The sequence below is a fragment of the Periophthalmus magnuspinnatus genome, chromosome 11, assembly GCF_009829125.3.
Source record: "Periophthalmus magnuspinnatus isolate fPerMag1 chromosome 11, fPerMag1.2.pri, whole genome shotgun sequence".
In the NCBI taxonomy this organism is placed as follows: Eukaryota; Metazoa; Chordata; class Actinopteri; order Gobiiformes; family Gobiidae; genus Periophthalmus; species Periophthalmus magnuspinnatus.
The window spans coordinates 8,569,783-8,586,623 of record NC_047136.2 but is presented as its reverse complement, the minus strand read 5'-3'; the positions used below and the strand labels follow the sequence as shown (position 1 = coordinate 8,586,623).

Sequence of the window (16,841 nt, the reverse complement as noted above, 5' to 3'; positions counted from 1 at the left end):
TCAAACTAATGGAGTTTGAAGCTGCTCTCCAGGTGGATTGCTCTGAAAGGTCAACATGTCGTTTGTCATGGTGGGCCTGGAGAGTGGAGATGGACGCAGCACAGTGAGGTCGTGTCTGTGAACAAGGACTGACAGGCTCCACTGGTCTGTGATTCGAAAGGCCAGCACAAGGGCTATTGATCAGGCTCTACTTGCTCCTGTCTCCATCCCTCTTGATGGCACAAACTCCAAGGATGTGGAAAGAGTTGTTTTGAAGTCAACCGTGCAAAACACCACCTGTGCCCAGTTACATATTACAGTTAAAGTTTAACATGCCAAAATAAAAAAGGTTATAAAGTGGGACATTGTACAAGTGTACGCTGTACAAAATGTAACCTTAGACAATAACTGACCTACTAAAACTCTCTTTTATGTGTACCTGTACTGTTTTGCAGTTACAATCTTACAATCATAATCCTGACCCACTAACACATAAAAATGTTCAAGTGTTCAATTTGGCAATAAAGATAAACTCCAAATGTCAAATACAAAGAAAACACTTTGGAAAAACTCAGACTCCAGTAGAAAGAAACTATTTTAGATTTACAAAATAATTGGATCATTTGCACATTTAAAAACAATTTCTTTTAACTTCCATATTGTTGTTGGACTGAGACGTGATTCTGTGAGTGTAAATGTAATTTGACTTGTGACATTTAGGCCTAGTATGTGTGACAGTACTTCAGTAGTATTGGGAGCTGAAAAGTTGCGTACTTGAGTAGAAACATTTTGAAGTACTTTTATCCACCTTTACTTATAATTCATGAGCAATGTTGAGTGAAAACAAAAATCAAAACAACAACTTCAATACATTTACAATGGAGTTTTGTGGCATTTCTTCTCTGAGTAAACAAATGATGTCAGTTCTCCATGGGATTGCCTTTAGATTAATCTTCGGTCACATGTTGAGAGCTAATGTTGCATTCTCCACACCCCTCCCTTAAACATCTGCTGCGTGCATGTATGAGTAACTTTGAAACTCTATTTTTATGTCACATGCTGAACCCTGGTGACAAGAAGGGGAGACAGCACCTCTTAAAATGTTACAAAATTTCACTGTAGATCATAGATTCTTCAAGATCATTTCTTCTTTTTCTTCATTTTTATACAGGGGAGCCCAATTAGAGTACTTGGGCTGTCTTTTACATTTAAAATACAATAGAAACAGGAAAAACAAACAAATCAAGTATACAAGTCTATATACAACATTAAAACCAGCTTATTAAATTGCAACTGTGTCATAAACATATCCAGTTTTGCTTTTCCTTGGAAAATTCCATAAACTTCTGTAATGAAAACAATATTGTATAACTATTCCTGGCTTTCAGTTTCCTGTTATTGAGCACTTTTCATCATTCATAGAACAGGACACTTTGTTTTGAATAGTTTGTTACAATGGAGGTAATTTTTCATCACCCAAAACTCATGGATATGAACCACAATATTGACAATTTATTTATTTGAATTCATCATGGGTTGGATTTATTTCATAGCTAGTAGTGTGATAGTAACGTTTTTAAATCCACAGCTCTTGGGATGTTAACAGTCTGCAGTGGTCTAAAGTACCAATGGTCAGAAACGGTCAGCAGGCTACATACAAATAAACAGATAATGCAATACTTTATCATGCTTAAGTCCTTTGAATTGCATTTGACCTAGTTCTCTGAAGAAGTAGAGTGATGACTGTAGAAATGCTTTAAACAAGCTCTTACCGGAAAATATGTCACTACTCTCTTATCTCGCAGAGGCTTAAAGTAGGTCTACGTCCCTGAGACTCTCCCATCATCATCACCTGTCACGAGAAAAACAAGTACAATTTGTAAGAAGTGTCGTTTCAAGTAATGCCAAGGACTAGAGATCAAAGACTGGAACCAGCTTCGCCCTCCCACTACCATGCTGCGTACATCTGCTGGTTTATGTGATAGAAGGAGGTTTGCCCCCTGAGCAAATGTTAGTGGCATCTAGTGGAGGCCTTTTTGTGCCCCAGCTACATACCCAGGACGTTCTCAGTATGTTTCAGACCAGAGTAAACCGTCTATTTAAACTGTTTGGGTTGTGTCACGGACGGCACCTTAACACATAGCTGCTGGGTTATGTCATGTCTGTCATACTTTATCCATAAATCACATAAGCGAGAACAAAACCACTTTATTGTTAGGCAGGTCCCAAGCTTAGATAAATGAGGAGGAAGGACATACTTTGGAAAATGAAACCTCCACTTTAGACCAAGCCCTTTAACATCCAGGCCTAAGAGTTTAGCCAGTAGGTTACATTCATGTTACATCACAATATTTGAGCATCAATAGGCCCATCTTTTTCACAGATTTCAGTTGTTTGTCCTGGTTTATGGTTAATATATTTGTAATTCCTGGGCCTACCCGTAAGAAACAGATTATGGCACAAACTTCAATGCCTTCTCATAAATAAACTAAAAGGAAATTGTTTTTTTTCCTCCACAGTAGTTTAAAAAAAAAAAAAAAAAAACAACTTACCACTCTGCTCCCCTCTCCTTTAATGTACATTTTATGATGATTATTTATGTTTTCATTGGTTTGTATTGTGATTTTAATGTCTTTCCTATTCTGTAAAACACTTTCAATTACTTTGTGTACAAATTGTGCTGTACAAATAAACCAGCCTTGCTTTGCTGCACCATATTAACATTATGACACTAACAAATAATGATTAGGTTCAATTATAGAGTTCATTTTGGCTCTTCATCTCAAATGTATCGAGAAAGAGTGGAGTACTGGGTTTACAGGGGGGGAAAAAAACAGAGAAAACACTGAAAGATAACGTCACACTTTCACTTTGACCTTTCACCTACATCTGTATCACAAAGACTCACACCTGAGACTGACCCGGGATGGCTTAGTTCACCTCTGTCTGCCTCTTATCTGCAATGTTCTTTATGGTTGCACCGAATCAGCGCCTTTTTATCTGTTTTGTGACGTGGAGGACAGAGTGTAACTTTTCATTTCGTTGAAAGCTTGATATTATTCTTGTGTTATTATTATACTTAGTGTTGCTTCTTGTTCTCAAATTGAAGGTGCCACTGGTGATGGTTTCCAGGGTGTAAAGAGCCCTAATGGCTTTACAATGAAGAGCAAAGTTTATTCATCAAAAGGAGCGAGCAGTTGCCTGGAGACAGATCTGTCCTGTCCCTGAGCGCGTCTCAGACCCTCCTCTGGTCTCTGTGTCTCTGCTGACATCTACTGGCTCCACTGTGTAACGCATCGCAAACGTCAACTCCTGAGAAACAGCCTACCCTATTTTATTACTTCTATTTTATTATTAGGCTTATATTATCATTTGTTTTTATTAAAGGTCTTTGTGGTTGGATCCCCAAGTCTCAAGTCATGAGATTGCACAATATCGCTATTTTTACTATATAGCACACAGTCACTATTTTTAGCCCTTGTACATGTGGCTTGAGTGTGTTCAGAGCATCCCTCTCTCTTTCTCATTATTAGACCTGTTATTGATCCACTTGATGACTGTGCTGTCTATCTCTGCTGATGTGTTCCAGCAGTAATGCCCCAAGTGGACAGCAGGTGTGCTCTTTCACACTGCAGCACACTGCAGCAGTGACAGCCTGGCGGCTCTGCCAGCCTGGACACTGCTGCTGCTGCCACTCTGCTCAGGAGAGAGAAGAGGGGGGAGAGAGGAGTCCAGGCCCAAATACAGTTATGGGGGCCGGGGCTAGGCAGGGCCCCCCTTTGGTATAAATACGCTGGCCATCTGGAGGTTCGGTTTTGGTGGTTGTGGTTTGGGACCACTGACCACTGTTGCTGTTGCTGCTGTGCTCAGGGGAGCCTCCTCTGCATCTTCTTCATCCTGGTCTTCATCTTTCTTCTGGAGCACAGAGATGCCTCGTGTGGATGCAGACCTCAAACTGGACTTCAAAGATGTGCTGTTCAGACCCAAGAGGAGCAGCCTCAAGAGTCGCTCAGAGGTCAGAGCTAAAGTACTTTGTTTAATACTGCTGAATCACCACAGCAGCCTCTAGGACACTGAGGCACTCAGTCTCCCTTGAAGAGGGACGTGACTGGAATAACAGACACACACATGCAGTGTAGGTAAGAGAGGAGGCTGAACTGAACAGCTAATGTACAGAAGAAAGGTAATGCAACAAGCATTTGTATTCATTCATTAGGATTTTTTCATTTTAGTACTCCTGTGGTACTCCTCGTAGCTGGAACATACTGTAATGGTGGGATGACCTTCCTAAAGGGACAGGTGACATGACTAGGCCAAAAGGTTTCATCACAAACTGATGACAAGTGTGTCACCAGCACACACAGTGGATTATACTGTATGGTTCTGTTAATGTCTGCACCGTCAGGACCACGTAAAGGACCATTACAATTTATTGCTCTAACTCTTTGTAAACATGTTATCTCTGGATAAAGGACAACAGTGACAGGCCAAGATATCAGAGCTGAGTGGAGCTGGTGGCAGTTTGGAAAGCAACATGAGACAACATGGGAGTGTTCTCAGAAACCTGTTTAAAAATAGAGCAGTATGGTACAGTGGGGCAGAGCACATTCCACAGACAACAGATATCTACACAATGTTATATTTATTTAAATACACTGATAAGAGTTGAATGGAAAGAACACACTGTTATCATGCACTTAGCCAATGAGGTAAACATCATACCAACATGACAAGTAGTCTAGACGTCTTATCTGAGGATCTGCTGTAGTAATTCTTATATCACTATGTGATGATTATGGTATTTATCATATTTATATTCAGAATTTAAATACTGTAAGTCTTTATAACATTTGTAAATGAACAATGCATATAAGATATTATTCTAGTAAACTTTCCACCGTTAACTTAAGTGCAAATGTGCTTTTCTGCTTAGTCAGAAGAGAAAGTTAATATTGATTTATTTTATGGAGAGGATGAAAGTGCATTACCTAATAAAACATCCTTCTGAAACTCAGGTGAGGTACAATTTTAGCAAAACAATCAGGCAACCACTGCTTAATCTGCCCTTTGGTGGGACATAAACAGATCTGTATTTCATGGTTATAATGATGCAAAAGATAAATGTGAGTTAATATTATGTATGCTCATTAACTAGGGCTGGGTGATATGATACAGTGTATCACACATTTTTTCCTCGTATTGAACCATCACAATTTTCAATTCACTTTTATTTTGTCTTATTGGCTTTCGATATTTATTTTCCTGAACATAAAGATAAACTTTGCCATTTTACACAAAAAATTGTCAAAATTTCTAAAGTCTGAACTCTGCTCTAAACTATGTTATATATTATTACAGAGGATTTACTTTAGACCTCAGTCAAAAAGAACCAAGCATATCACTGACAATTAGAAATGACAAATATTGTATACGTTTTTAATCTTTTTACTTCATTTCCAGGTGGACCTCACAAGGACCTACACATTCCGTAACTCAAAACAGACGTACACTGGAATCCCCATCATCGCCGCTAATATGGACACAACCGGGACTTTTGAAATGGCTCAGGTTCTCAGTAAAGTGAGTCTAAAATAACATAAAAATAACAGGATGGACTATTTTTGTCTACTGATTAAGGAAACCATCATTTCTAATGTATTGCTGTTATCTGTGACCTTCCTGTCTGTCTCTCCTGTCTCCAGCACACACTCTTCACAGCTATTCATAAACACTACTCGGTTGAAGACTGGAAAAACTTTGCTGAAAAAAATCCTGAATGTATTGAGGTAAATGCTTTGCAATTAATAAAATTGTCTTGTACTTTTTTGTAATATTTTAACCATGTAGTATTTTTCCTTAGCATGTGGCAGCTAGCTCTGGCAGTGGAAAAGCAGACTTAGAAAAGCTTTGTGCCATCCTGGAAGCTGTTCCCTCTATCAAATACATCTGTCTGGATGTGGCCAATGGCTACTCTGAGTACTTTGTAGAGTTTGTGAAAATCGTCAGAGATAAGTTTCCCAAACACACCATCATGGTAAGACACGTTCTTGTTCATGTAGGTTCTTGTTCTTGTACATTATACTTTATATGAGATGTGATTGTTGTAGTGTGTTTTCAGGCTGGTAACGTGGTGACAGGAGAAATGGTGGAGGAGCTGATCCTAACTGGGGCAGACATTATCAAAGTAGGAATTGGACCAGGTATATATTCATGAAAGTACTACTGAAGTTACACATTATATATTTACATACATTAAACTATGGCAACAAGGTCATTTTTGTGGAGAAGGGTCCGCCACCAGCTTGTCTTTATGTAGATGTTATTGCTTTGCCTGTAATGTTCCACAGTATGGTATTAAACTTCTCTATGGAGATGCCATCAGGACAAGTTACAGGTCAGATCTGTGGAGAAGTGACCTTGTTCATTGGTAGAATGCCTGATTTTCAAGGTATATTTCAGCAATAAACCACTTTAATGAAGAAGACACTGGGGAACCAAAAGCATCTCCATCTGGGGACAAGCATGTAGCGGATCCCCACTAGAAAAGTTACATAGTGCCTCTTTAACTTGTATGTAATCTAAACTGCAGGTTCGGTTTGCACAACAAGGATAAAGACAGGAGTGGGCTACCCTCAGCTCAGTGCAGTCATCGAGTGTGCAGACTCAGCTCACGGTCTCAAAGGACACATCATTTCTGTAAGCTCTTGCTTCTCTGGATACACAACATCATCTGCTGTTACTTTAAATACTTGTGTGTCCACCAGAGGGGGCCATTGTCTATTTCAAGCTTGTACACATATACCAAAAAGTAACAAACATTTTCTTTTTTCTGTTAAGGATGGAGGTTGCAGTTGTCCTGGAGATGTAGCTAAAGCATTTGGTGAGTAATATTTTGCTATAAACATATTTTGTTGTTGTCATATACAGAATTGATGTTCTATTCATGGATTTCATAGTGGTGACAGGCTTCCCATATCATTTAACAATTCAAATCAGTGTATTATATCTTTAAAATTGGCAAAAGTCCTCAAAATGGCACATATAAAACTGAAGGCCTCTAATAATGATTGTATGTTATGTGCATCTGTATTTCAGGGGCAGGGGCAGACTTTGTGATGATGGGGGGAATGCTGGCAGGACATGACCAGTGCTCCGGGGAAGTCATTGAGAAGGATGGAAAGAAATTCAAAATGTTCTACGGCATGAGCTCGGACACAGCCATGAAGAAATATGTGGGAGGGGTCGCCGAATACAGGTGAGGAAAAGAAATTAACTAGCTAACATGCAGTGATCAGGCACAGCAGTATAACCACCTGCCTGTATGTTTTTGAGTTACATTGGCTTTATATACTTGTGCTCATCATTTTAGCTTGATTGGTGTACATTACAGGAGAGATATAGTTTATTTGTCTGATGAACTAGTCCCTCCTACTTTCTTTTTGAACGCCTTTGTAAAGTATTGTTATTAAAATGTGTCTGACATGTAATTTAACTTTGTGGTCTCACCTGTTTGTCTCCAGTCAATCAAGTGGCAGGCTCTCCTAGAAAAGTTACATAGTTCACTTAAATCTATCCACTATTTTGACTTATTATTATAACACTTTAACCTAACATACATTTCTAGTACATGGTTTATGCACTTTCACTCCCTTTTTTCACAAAACTATGAGAAAATAGTAAAAGAAAAAAATGATTGAAGTTATTTGAGTGAAAATGTTTGGCTGCTCATCCAAGCTGCTTCTTCAGTCCTGGTCCCTCACTATTGCATGTCTCTTGTCTTTACCTGCAGAGCGTCAGAGGGCAGAACAGTGCAGGTCCCGTACAAGGGCGACGTGGAAAACACCATCCGGGACGTGTTGGGAGGCCTGCGCTCCACCTGCACATATGTGGGAGCAGCCAAACTCAAGGAGCTCAGCCGAAGGACCACTTTCATCCGTGTCACGCAACAATCCAGCCAAATGTTCACCTAATGGGTCCAGCATGCCTTATACATGAACATATTATGCATTGTAATGATATCAAAGTCTGAATGTGGAGTTAAAATAAGGTATTTTAGGGCCATTGGTCAATCTCAGGAAATTCACTGTCAGAAGTTGCCTGGTCTGCTTGTCTCTTGTCCCACTTTATAATTTAATTTAAAGCTGAAAAAAATGTCAGAGGGTTGGTCTAAAAATTATAGGATGTTTTTGGTTAAAAATAAGCCATTAACATAACCATAATCCATGACAAAGAAAACACCTGAACTGTATGTGGTAAAGTGACAGTGCTGCTATCTGTTCAACTGCTGGAAATATGGAACTCAATATGCAAGAACCAGTGGACTTCAAAGTTTCACTGGAAAAAATGTTGCAATAAATGCATGCAGGATCTGCTGCTAATGTGAAGTGTTGAGTCTCCTGTAGTTCATTTAACTGTATGTTGACTACTTTTTGTTTATGTTTTAGAAAATGACCATCATAGTGTGAAATTGGGTGGGACCAATATAAATAAATGGGCAATTCGTATATATATATTTTTTTTTATTTATTTTTTTAAATGTTTTTTTATTTATGCTTTTGTCATGAGGTCAGGTGAGCGGGAAAGGGTCTAAAGGCAGGGTCTAAAGGTACCACTTTTTCCTACATTTCTTTAACAGCTTCTCCTCGAGAAAACTGCTCCACTCCTCCAGCTCGGTGCAACATTCCTGTGTCTTCCTCAAGTGCAGCTCAAGCTCATTAGTTTTCACTTCCTGCAGGGTGCGCTGTTCCTCTGCCTTCTTCAGGTCTTGTTCAAATGCACTACTCCTTTCCTCCTGTAGGGTGCACTGTTCTCTGTCATTTTTCAGCTCGACCTTAAGCGCACTACACTTCTCCTCCTGCAGGCAGCGCTGTTCCTTTTCCTTCTTCAAGTCTCGTTCAAGCGCATTACACTTTTCTTCCTGCAGGGAGCACTGTTTTTGGGCCATTTGTTTCTTGTCTCTTTTTGTTGCACGATCGACTTGTAACCCTCCGCTTGCTTCCACAGTGACAGCTTTGTTTTGTCGACAGTGTGTTTTAGCTGGTCATTCTCCTCTTTTGTGAGTTTGATCACTTTAGCCGACTCTTCCCTCTCTCTTTCTCTTAGCGTCTTAAGCTCGTCCAGCTCTTTCACTAGACTTTCCTCTTTAGTTTTGGCTTTTTCAGCTTTTGACGCCATCTCCAGTTTCAACAAAACTAGAGTCATCCCCATCTCGTCTGCTTCTTTCTGCCTCTGTTGGCTGTCAGATCCAGCAGAGCTTTCCTCGTGGAGTTTTCTAAGTTGTTCGAGCTCCTTCACAAGATGTTCTTCTCTGGCTCGGGCTTCTGTGGCTTTTGAGGCCATTTCCAGTTTAGACATAGAAGCAGAATCATTGCCTCTGCTTTTTGTCTTCTCTGTTGTTCTTGGACGACCTGCTGTTGTAGCCGCTCTAGATTTTCAAATGCAATAACTAGGACAGTGAGATAAATATCAGTCCAATCAAAATCATAGTTTGAATGGTCAAGAAAAGGAAAGTATATAGTAAAAAAAAAAGTTTCTTTTAAAGTAGTATCTCAAACTAACCCATGGTGATTTAAAAGAAAATATGATATATTTTGAATGAAAGCAGTAAATCCCATCTGTTGTGTATTGGCGTAGCTTGATAAGCGAAATTAGCAACTCACTTTTGAAACAAATATCCAAACATTAAATTGACAAATGTTGAGAATTTAGCTAGAGCTCGGTTCACAAATGTACTCGATAATATCTCATGGCTCATACTACTGATATTACTGTGAGAAATGATTTCACTTCAGTTCATGTGTCCTGACAGAGCAGACTTTTTGTTTTCATGTAATATGTTCAGTATTACAGGTAATTAACATAGGACGAATTCAAAAGCCGTCTCTCTTAAATACTGTAGTCTTGTGTTAAATGAAAGCCGTACTGTTTATGAATGTTGGCTGTACTTGTCCAAATTGTCAACAATTCTGTCTTATAATTTAGATGTCTTTTTTTTTATAAAAAAAAACAAAACAAAAACACGCTCATTTACTCCAGATATGTCAAGGTTTCATTTTGTTTTCAAAGAGGTGCATTTGTACAGATGTCAAATACATACACCAACAGGGATTCTCCAATGCTCTAAAGCAAAGGGGTGGTGAGACACAGGGACTTGGTGAGTACAATATAGTACAAACACATTGGCTAGGAGCTGCTGTGAGCGCCTCCTGCTGGCCACACTGTCTCTGCTCCCGTGTCGCTCAGTCCAGTCCAGTGTCGCAGGTGAGCAGAAGAACAAGTCCGCAGCACAGCCTTCGGAGCTGAGTGTTCACAACAAGGAACCCATCCATGTGAGCGCATCCGAAACATAAATCCCACCCATTCTGTGGCAGTGGGCGGGGTCAAAGGTCACAATGGCTGTCCTCCGCTGAAGTATTTTTTTCGCCTTGCAGAGTGGCAGGCCCAAAGTTTAAAGTTCACTGAAGAGCGATCCAAGCCTTCTCCAGCATAATACAGAGAGTATTATAATAATAATTTATAGTTATTGTCAATAATGTCATTAGTTAATCATATCAAATTATATGTAAGAAATTTACATATCTTATAACCCATATCAAACAGCCCACCATGTAAATTGATTGGGGTGACACTAAATAGTTAAGTGAGCCTCTACAAGTTCTTCTTTCTGCCTGAGTTGGTTATCCAGCGCTATGGACATTTAACAAGAAAAACAAAGAAAGAAAAAAAGGAATCCTGATCAAATTCTGTTCACTTTTAAAACAACAAAGTGCCAAAAGAACACATCCTTTTTGCAAAAAGTAAAGTACAAACATCAAGAGCACACATGCTTTTTTCGGATTCAAAAAGTCACAAGCTCACACGCCACATTCATTTATTTGTCAAGTTTGTGCAAGAAGCCAATTTTATAAAAGAACATTAGCAGTGTTTCCTACAGTGAGGAAGCTTGTCTATAACTCAACAATGACACATTCGACATAGTTTTCAGTCCCCTGACATTATAATGAGTGCTACAAGGAGACTAAAAACCAGATAGAAAGCTTCTGCACCAAAAAGTAATGCAAACATAGAAGGAGGTTTGCGTGTGCACCGATATTATACTGCAAAGCCAAACTGTGCCAATTCACTCCAAATTTCAAAGGTGAACCAGATTGTATATAGCGGCACAGCATGATTTCGTGCTATAGGTGGAGTAAATATCCCACAAACCTGACTAAAGAATAGGGATGCATTCCATGAGAAATTCCTAAAAAAGAACCAAGGAACCACCCAACACCTTGGCCCGTTGGACCCAAGAACGCGCCAAGTGAGATGGAGCTCAGACAGAGAAACACACGGTTACAGGGCAGGTGATGTGCAAAACGTTACAACTGAAACATCCCTCTCCATAATCACCCCCTTTTTTTCATTCTCTGTCTGTTTTTGAATGAATGTTACCCCTAGGCAGGGTATCAGTCAGAGACACCAAAGCCCGCCCTAGGATTTTTAGAAAGTGCTGAAATTATCAAGTCTTTTACAACTACTTACATGTGCATCTCTGTTGGTTTATTGATATATATTTTTTTGTGTTTTTACATATTTTTACTTTTTTATAAAAAGTGGTCCCCACAAGCAATGAGGTTATTTTTTTCTGTGTGCAACACCTTCAACCTTTTGAGGGTCACGGTTTTGAGCACACAGATGATTATAGAAGAAATCACGCACTATGAATCACAATCATACATAGTTAGGTTGATGCACACACACAGACATAAGGGGAGGGTGAGGGGGGGTAAAGGGGATAAGGGGCTGGGAGGTGGAAAGGGGGCAAGGTGGTAGACACATCACATGACGACTCCGGACAAGCCATTTCAGGGATTAGACACTGGAGTCTGCTACATACACTTGGCACGGCAAGAGGAGGGGGACAAAAATGATAATATTGCACATTGTCTCGAACATTTTTGGGTAAAGAGTGGTAGGGACATATCTAAAAATAAAATAACTTAAAAATCTAACAGGTGTATTCCCATAGACAGTTAAAATAGAGGACACAGAGGCTACACTATTTTTGAGAGCAAATTTTGACAGTATAAATGGCTAGTTCTGAGTGCTAATAATTTACAGAGTGGACATGTATTTTTTTCAAAGTATAGACATTTTCAGATAGCAAAACTTACTCTTCTTTCGATAATTGGTTTGTTTTTACGTACAGGATGACATTTTTTGGGGTGGTGACCAATTGGAGCTAAAACAATGCTGTAGACAACTATTTTAACTGTCTACGCTCCTTCGCTTCCTCCAGCTGATTGCTTGTATAGTTTCTTATTGAGGGTGTGGTAGGTGAGTGGTGGGGATGGACAGAAAAGTCAGTCAGGTAGCTAACGGTTGTCTTTTGAGGGTTTCATTGATTGCTTGGCCTTTAGCAGAAGGTGTTTTCTCGAGGCTGGCTATACGCGCGGGTACCTGAAGAAAAAAACTTAAAGATTGACGAGGTTACTACGCAGAGGCACACTTTAGCGACACACGGAGTTCAGCGGGTTGTGTGATTGTAGTTACTGCATATATATGACTCCCTGAAATACTACTACTACCACTACTACTACTGCAATTCTCAAATGATTTATGATGCAAGCTCATATATGTTTTCTGGGGAGATTTTGGTTATCTTGCAAAAGGAGATTATTGTTCAATGTTTATTGCAGATAACTTGAGTGGAATGTGCCTGAATATTATGAAAATATTGCTTTGGCTAGTTCTTAAACTATTTTGAATTTGATGATAAAATGGTTGGAGAGTTTTGTTTCTAAATGTTTTTTTCCTGTTAGTGAGGTGGGGAGACACAAAGGTGGACAACCGAGTGGACAACATACACTAATTTACTTACTGCTCAACGGGACAAGAAAAAAAGATATAAAAATGCGGTGACACAAAACCCTGTTGCATTACAAAAATAAAGCAAAATCGATGACTCTAAACAGACTCACTCATCTGGTATAGGGTGCAAAATTTCCCATTTCTAAAAGCAAACCTCCAACATGAAAAAAACTCAACCACTCACGGCTCTGTTATTGTCATCTCCAGCTTCATGCAACAACCTGTTGTAAATCTTATACCACACCAGATGCACTTGGCACTGAACAACATACTGTCACTCACTGTATCCCTGACCATTTCTATCAAAAATATTTCTATTTCAATCAATTATGCATGAGCCTTAAAATTGATTTTTTGTGCACTGTATGTTTTTATTATTTTTTATGAGACAGGGGAGAGATTGTGGTTTCAAATATGGCTTTTCAGTTGCATTGCTTTGTGAAGAAAACATGTTATTCTGATTCTAATTTGCTTTGTAATTACTGTTGCAAACTAAGGTCACTGAGAAGCCAATCACTCACCACTGTTACCACTATTTCCTATGACTTACATTTGAAGGCAGTATTAGACAAAACTTCCAACTCACACTGCATTCTGGGGGAAAAACACCTTAGGTTACATCATCTCTTTCACTCCAAAGAGGCTCCAAATAAAAGCTCACCTTTCATTTAAGATAAACCTCTGACCTAGTCTTGTGCAAAACCAAACCTACAAGCCTGATGAGGTAACTGCTACATCTTAGCAAATCAGGGTTTAGTTGGCCAAAAGCACAAGTGGCTCCTGTCCTAAACTGGACCCTACCCTCAAACACAGATTTTGCTTTCAAAGTCAGATTGTTATAACATTTTACTTAGTAATCCCCCTTACATATTATACAAACAAAATCTGCTTTCTTTGTCCAATGTATCACTGGTCTAGGCCTCCATTCAGGACAGGGCCATTAAAAAAAAAGTTACTACTGAACTCCATCCTCCCGACAATGTGCAAATTGCATGATTCTCTTAAGTAAAAGACTCTACATAGAAACACTGGACATTTAGAATTAAATGTTTATAGTCTTTTAAAAGTACACACTCCCAGCCACACAGACAGATGCACTACAGAGAGGACGATGTCTTTTTAGCACTTCCTGTTAGTGCCTTATGTTAGCATTGTCAGTCTGCTAGTGTCTTTTATGCTATTATTGGATGGTGTATCTGTGGTTACACTGTGTATAGACAGACACCAACAGGCACAACTACATCAAGCCGCCCTTCAGTTCTAGTGGCCTAAACATCTTATTCTATCATTCGGGTATCATTATAGTATTATACACTCATATCAGTTACCAAACTCTTTAATCACATTCCAATATGAGTTTCCTCTCTTCAAACATTCTTAAAGCCATCATCACTTTGTCAATAACAGTCGACTAAATGGGATTTTCCTCTTTCCGAATCCCTTTCTTTGTGATCCCTTGGCACTTCTGCTCACACATTTTCCCACATTCACCAAAAATGAGCCTTCAATTTTTTCCAAAGACTTTCCAAAGTGCTGTTGCTACTTTCCACCCTTACGCACAACAAAGGAAAAAATCTAAAAACATACAGTACTGTGTGAATAAAGACATTAATAAGGTGTGGACTGCGCGGTGACCATGATAGGCAAGTAGTTTCTGTCTTGATTTCCCTTGCAGCCATTTTGATAAAAAAATACATTGTAGTAACATTGGTTATGATGACAGTGGTGCGTGCCATCCCAGTGTGTTGTGAGTATTCAGTTTAGATAACTCCTAGGTTCAATCTAGAACTATAAAGACCCCTGAATTTATAGTACTGACAATCATTTTAAGAACTATGGTAAGGATAGAGTGAATAACATTATTAACAGTCTTTTGTGTGGCACACTGGGGCATACTGACCGTGGTACAAACATGTGCATGTATTACCATCATGGCCAGAAAAATATAGAGGGTAGAGTCAGGAAGGGCATTTGGTGTAAATAAGCCAATTCAATATACAAATCATAGCACACAAGGAGACACATGATTTGTACTGGAAAATTCAACTGGAAAAGATGTGATGCCATTTGAGAAATAGCCATGATGTCTAATGTAATTAAACTGAAGACTTCTGAGAGTTGCCCCAGTGCACCACACGCTACCAAGTAACCAATACTTGTAAGAATTCCACCCACTGCTTTTTATATAGAAATCTTCTAAACAAATTGTCTTGCTGCTCACTGGATGTCAGAAAATGTAAAAAACCTAAACATGAAGTGGACATTTTTTCCTTTAAAAGTCTCCTTGCTGCAGAGCGCTTCTCACTTGCCAATGTTGGACCTCCCTTCAATGCTGACTTTGACTTGGTGAGGAATGAAGTTGGGTTTGGGCAGAGTAACAGGGGGCTCCTCCTCTGACCGCTCCACTGTGCGACCCTCCGGAGCGGACCACCTCCTCTTCCTGCTACCGGACTGCCTCCTGGAACCCTCCTCGCCTTGGCCTTGTTTCTCTCCAAATGGGACCTCTCCGTTTTCGACATTCCCACTGCTTCCTCTCTGGTTAATTCCATTTTCCTTCTGGCCTGAGCGGTGGTTGGGGGGTTTGAGAGGCAGGGTGGTGAGTTCTATAGGTTTCTTTAAAGAGCCGTTCCTCACGTTTTTTAAGGTGAGAGAGATACAGACGTCGCCCACAGATAGTTTAGTGCAAGGCAATTCCAGGAGCTGAGTCGTCCGATCGGGGCAACAAGAAGACCAGCCCTGGCCAAAGACAAAGAAGGGGTATTCGGCCAGGACTTCCACATTCACCTACAAGACAGGGAAAAGACTCAGTAGTATTTCACAAGCATTTACTGATTAAGTCATCAATTATGTTCACACTGTACTGTTTCAAAACACATTAATGGCTATTGATTGGAAACAATGCAATGCAAGTAAAATACGGGTCCATAGCATTAGTCAAATTAAATACTAAAGCTGCTAACAGTCTTAACGCCTTTAAACTTTTCACATAACTTCTAACAACTTTTGTATAAATAGTGGTCAATCCAAAACACTCATCTCCAACGTAATTTAAAGCTGCACTATGTATGTAACTTTTCTAATGGAAGGTTGCCATCTGCTTGTCTCCATGTAGATGTTACTGGTTTGCCATGAATGCTCTGCAGTATGGCATTATACTCATCTATATCCACGGAAACGAGCAGGTAATGCCTTCATGTTACAGGAGAGAGGAGCCACCTCACAGAAAGCTGTGAGCTTTCCTCTGTGTTTCAGGGTATTTTGAGTAATAAAAACACCTGAAATTGAATAAATGCAAGAGTTTGAATACATGCAAAAGTTTAATGCCATACTGTGGAACATTTCAGGAAAAGTAACATCTCCACTGAGACAAGTAGGTGGTGGAAACCCCAACATAGAAGTTACATAGTGCACCTTTAACATGACTTTTTTCAGTTACAGTAGTTGATGAAGGGGCTGGGGCTTAACATATGAGACTATAACAGAGTATGTAGCAAAAGACTGTACCATTACGTGTGTAGTGCGAGAACACTGTCAAGAACAATTCAAATCAATACTGAAAAGTCTTTGAAAGCAAGTGCCAAGCAATATTTTCCCTCCTGTATTATGTAATCTTCCATTTCATTTCTCTCCTGTTTCTCCTCTGAGGCTGACTCAAAGTTACAAGCGCCTCTCAGAAAGAGTAAGTGTAAGGCCACTGGGGGAGTATAAAAGAAAAGCTCAAGTCTTTGATGGTGTATCCCACAAAAGCTGACCAGCGTTCAAAGAGGGGCTGGAGGCAGAGAGGCACTGGAGATGTGTGGAGTGGGCGGACAAGATACAGCAAAGTCAGATGAGATGCATTATCAGGACTTAAACATGAGGACTCAAAGACACTGCTCACAATCTGGGCATTTGCAATTCTTCAGAAAATGTTAAATCTGTTCAATTACATCTTTATAAGGAAACTTATAAAGTACATGAATACTAAAGTCAATGCATTCAGCAAACAGTGGTTTTGAAAATATACATTT

General features: G+C 39.5%; 3 protein-coding genes across 5 annotated transcripts in view; 1 reads left to right on the top strand and 2 right to left on the bottom strand.

The window, feature by feature from the left end:
- The window catches only part of tpd52 (tumor protein D52), a 369,330-nt gene that overhangs the window by 113,986 nt on the left and 238,503 nt on the right, over nt 1-16,841 (bottom strand). The window lies entirely within an intron of this gene.
- Nucleotides 3,611-8,363, top strand: gmpr (guanosine monophosphate reductase). The gene is made up of 9 exons (XM_033975851.2): nt 3,611-3,994; nt 5,440-5,559; nt 5,682-5,765; nt 5,840-6,013; nt 6,098-6,179; nt 6,569-6,675; nt 6,817-6,859; nt 7,075-7,234; nt 7,769-8,363. Exons 1-9 carry the CDS (start codon nt 3,908-3,910, stop codon nt 7,947-7,949), a joined length of 1,038 nt encoding a protein of 345 aa, XP_033831742.1. The 5' UTR covers nt 3,611-3,907; the 3' UTR covers nt 7,950-8,363.
- Nucleotides 10,005-16,841, bottom strand: part of atxn1a (ataxin 1a) — a 77,890-nt gene continuing 71,053 nt past the window's right edge. For all 3 annotated transcript variants that reach the window (XM_033974749.2, XM_055225105.1, XM_033974750.2), the window contains one exon: nt 10,005-15,615. In XM_033974749.2, coding sequence (XP_033830640.1) covers nt 15,133-15,615 — 483 coding nt within the window. In that variant the 3' untranslated portion in view covers nt 10,005-15,132. The remainder of the gene's footprint in view (nt 15,616-16,841) is intronic.